The sequence below is a fragment of the Fulmarus glacialis genome, unplaced genomic scaffold (genome assembly GCF_000690835.1).
Source record: "Fulmarus glacialis isolate BGI_N327 unplaced genomic scaffold, ASM69083v1 scaffold10135, whole genome shotgun sequence".
Lineage (NCBI taxonomy): Eukaryota > Metazoa > Chordata > Aves > Procellariiformes > Procellariidae > Fulmarus > Fulmarus glacialis.
This window is the reverse complement of record NW_009212326.1, coordinates 9289-12597: the sequence shown is the minus strand read 5'-3', so window position 1 is coordinate 12597 and position 3309 is coordinate 9289. Positions and strand designations below refer to the sequence as shown.

The 3309-nt window shown below is 48.2% G+C and overlaps 1 protein-coding gene across 1 annotated transcript in view; it reads right to left on the bottom strand.

The window, feature by feature from the left end:
- Positions 1 to 3309, bottom strand: part of LOC104076835 (exocyst complex component 1-like) — a 21081-nt gene that overhangs the window by 9144 nt on the left and 8628 nt on the right. Inside the window, exons 5-6 of the mRNA XM_009577845.1 lie at positions 2713 to 2862; positions 1982 to 2075 (exon numbers count right to left, since the gene is read on the bottom strand). Of these exons, the coding sequence (XP_009576140.1) occupies positions 1982 to 2075; positions 2713 to 2862 (244 nt within the window). The remainder of the gene's footprint in view (positions 1 to 1981; positions 2076 to 2712; positions 2863 to 3309) is intronic.

Below are 3309 nucleotides of genomic sequence, written 5' to 3'. Positions count from 1 at the left end.
TTATTTTTTGACCCTTTTTATCATGTCACTAATTATTTTTTGATCCTTTTTGTCATGTCACTGCTTTTCTGCTGAAACTAGCAGAGAGATTTTGATCCCCATTTTTCCTTCTCTTGGCTCCATAGTTTGGCAAATCATTCTGGCAAGGAAAAACAGGTTTCTGGTGACTATAAAAATATTTCCTGGAGGTGTTAGCTTTCTCCATTTCTAGCAAAATTTCAAAAAGGAAACATTTTAATTAAGGATTAGTACCCGAGCTTCTACTGTCTCTTTCTTCCTTCAAAGGGGATAAATTTTTGAAAATGACAAGTAGTGGGGAAAAAAAGCCCAAGTGTTTTTCCTTTTCCCCTCCTCTTCTTTCCAGTGGCAAAAACTGTTTAAGGGAAATTTTCCTTCTTTCTTTTCAGGACTTGCGTGCTCCGCTGCAGGTACGTGTACACTGCCAGCACTGCCCATCCTGGTTTGGTCCGGTGGTTTTGAGGTCTCCTGTTTTCCTGGTATGTGTGTGGCTGAGTGTCCTTGCCAGGGGAACTGGCACTGGGCAGGGAGGAGCTGGAAGGGGTGGTGGGTATGTTGATGTGATGCACACCCAAAAACGGGAGCTGCGTGCTCCCAGCCAGAGGGATGCAGGGCCACCCACAAAACTTGGGATGCGGAGGAAGCTGCTTCTGTTACCCCAGCATGGGAAGAGCTGCCAGGAGAAGCACTGTCCTATTCCCACTCTTGTGCAAGTTGCTGCTCGCACAGGCTCTCTCTGTCCCTGCTTGAGACTCACCAGGTTCTTCACAGATCCACAGAGCAGGGAGGAGATTACAGCAGACCACCCAGATATTAGCTCTTCCCTTTATGGCCAGTTCTGAAACCGAGGGAAAGGGTCCTGGAGGGCTACAGAGGTGGAAATCATGTGCTATGGTCTGATCCTGCAGCCTGGTGAGCTTCAGGGTAGCTCCTTCCAGCTGCCCATGGCCTGGGCTCCCGAACTGTCCCTTGTACCCCACAAGAACGGCATGGACTTCACCCCAGAAGACAAAGGATGGGCAAATATCAAGGCAGTTGTGTCAGCTGGACAGGGGCTATCGGCGTCATCGCTCCAGCAACTGCAGGGAGGCAGAGCCCTTCGCCAGGAGCCACCAGCCCCGTTTCCTTCCCCAGGCTTCGTCCTCTGGCTCCGGGATCTGGACACAAGTGATGAAGTAGGTGCAGAGCTGGAAGAAGCCGAGCTAGCATTCTGATAGACTAAACACACCATGCGAAGTGGTTTTTGACATTCAAGCGGGGCCAAGCTGGCATGGAACTTTCCATTACAGTGCTTTGTTTTGCTGAAGGAAAATGTGACTTCTGTGCAATCAAAAACTTCCCGAGGAGACAGATCAGTTTCTCTTTTTATCTTCAGAAACACCTGACTGGAATATTTTGAGTCAGATGCAGCGATTCCTGTTGAAATTATCACCTTGGGACAACACAGCCCCACAGTCAGCTCACTATGAAATCACTCTGCTCTCACAAATATTGCTATGAATACACTCGTGTCTTCAGGGACAGGCTTGGTGACATCTCTCTACAGGGAAAAGAGTGTCTGAGGAGTCCGTGACCAGCTCTGCTTGCATGAAATATGGACCAGGCATTAGCCCGGCAGTCCCACGTCCCCCTCTCTTACGGCTCCTCAGGACACGATCTCAGCCACCCATGCATCATTTGTAAGTCCTGCAAAGGGAAGGCGCACGAAAGCTACAGCTCTGAGAAGCAGCTAAGCAAAACCGGACAATACACGGGGCCAAGGCTCACACAAACCCTGCCTGGTGGAAAGCAGGGTCAACTTTGTCAGGTGCTGCCAGCTGCAGACCCGGTCCATGGAGGAGAAAGTAAATTCATGGCATAAAACCTGGGGAAGACACCTGTGATAGAGGACGATTGCCGTATTCCCTACTTGCAAATAAATCACTTCTCAGCAGCACAAAAGTCATATTTGCAAATCACTCACTTCCTTTTCTTCTTCCTAACAAGAAGGTTTTGGCTTGTTCAAAAAAGGCTTTGATTTCCCGGTCATAGAGTCTTCTGAGGTTCTGGGCATAGACCTGGAAAGTCAAGACAGACACAGAAATTCCTGGTGTATCTCATCTCTCTATGAACAGTGCCCATTTCATAGCTTTTTCTTCAGCTGCCCACTTAAAAGTCAGTAGATTGCAACTGAAACAGACCTGTTGGTTTTGGTGTGCAAGACCTTCAGAAAGGCAAAAAAACCAGCATGAAAAATAAAAACCAAGCCTCAGTGATATAAAAAGAACCATCTCCGTTACTTAACAACATCCCTATTAACAGAAGAGGCCAAGGACTTTAAGATGCCCCTTCCGTAGAACCCCTTAAATAAAGCATTGTTGAATAAAGCACAAGATTAACCACATTCATTTAATGCTTATCATTGTCATTCAGCAGAGAAATGGCCAGATGAAAGAAAAAGACCGAATTCTAGCATTTCAGACGTTTTCCTTCAACATAATGTCTGCCACCGAGTCCCAGACTGCTTTCTGCCAAGCATAGAGGTCCAACATCATGTGGCCAAGTTGGCCAGACACTCTCCTAGAAGGGCCAAATGCTGGAAGCTCGTGGGTGGTATGGGTTTGGTCAAACCAAGCTCTCATCACGAATTGACCAGTTTGACTAATCTGTTCCTGGTGGATGGTTTGCAATATTTGTTCAGGATTTCAGCCGTACCTTGGGGAGATCACAGAACAGAACTGGGTTGGCGTTCCTCAGCCAGGCCACGAGTGGGGCGTAGGGCACCAGTTCTTCATGGTGGAGTCCATGGCTTGGTGCAGACAGCTTGTTAACGGGCTGCCCAAGAGCAGGGACCTGAGCATTACCCTAAAGCAACAGAAACGGCAGGAAGAGTCAAATAAAACATAGCCTTGAAAAGCTCTGGAAAATAATTGCTTCATAATTGCCCTTTAATTTCCAGTTCTGAATATGTTTGAGAGGCAAATTTAAAGGGTGAAGCAGAGCGTGCATGAACTCACTTTGAACTCTGGTTTTAAATCCCATGTCATGGGAACAATTCTGAGCCCAGAGGAATGAGCTGGCCCACCAGTAATATGTGGGGTACTGCAGCTAAGCACAGTGGTCAGGAGAAGACACAGGAGAAAAGCTCGTTGTTCAGGAGCATGCTGGGAACCATCCCTCCAAGCACTGGGAGATGGGGATGCCTCTGGGGGGGGATGCAATGGAGAGGAAGGATGCTGCGCGGTTGGTGCAGCCCATCTGCCAGGGCCCGGCAGTGCTGGGACATCGCACCCACAGACTCAGAGTCGTGTA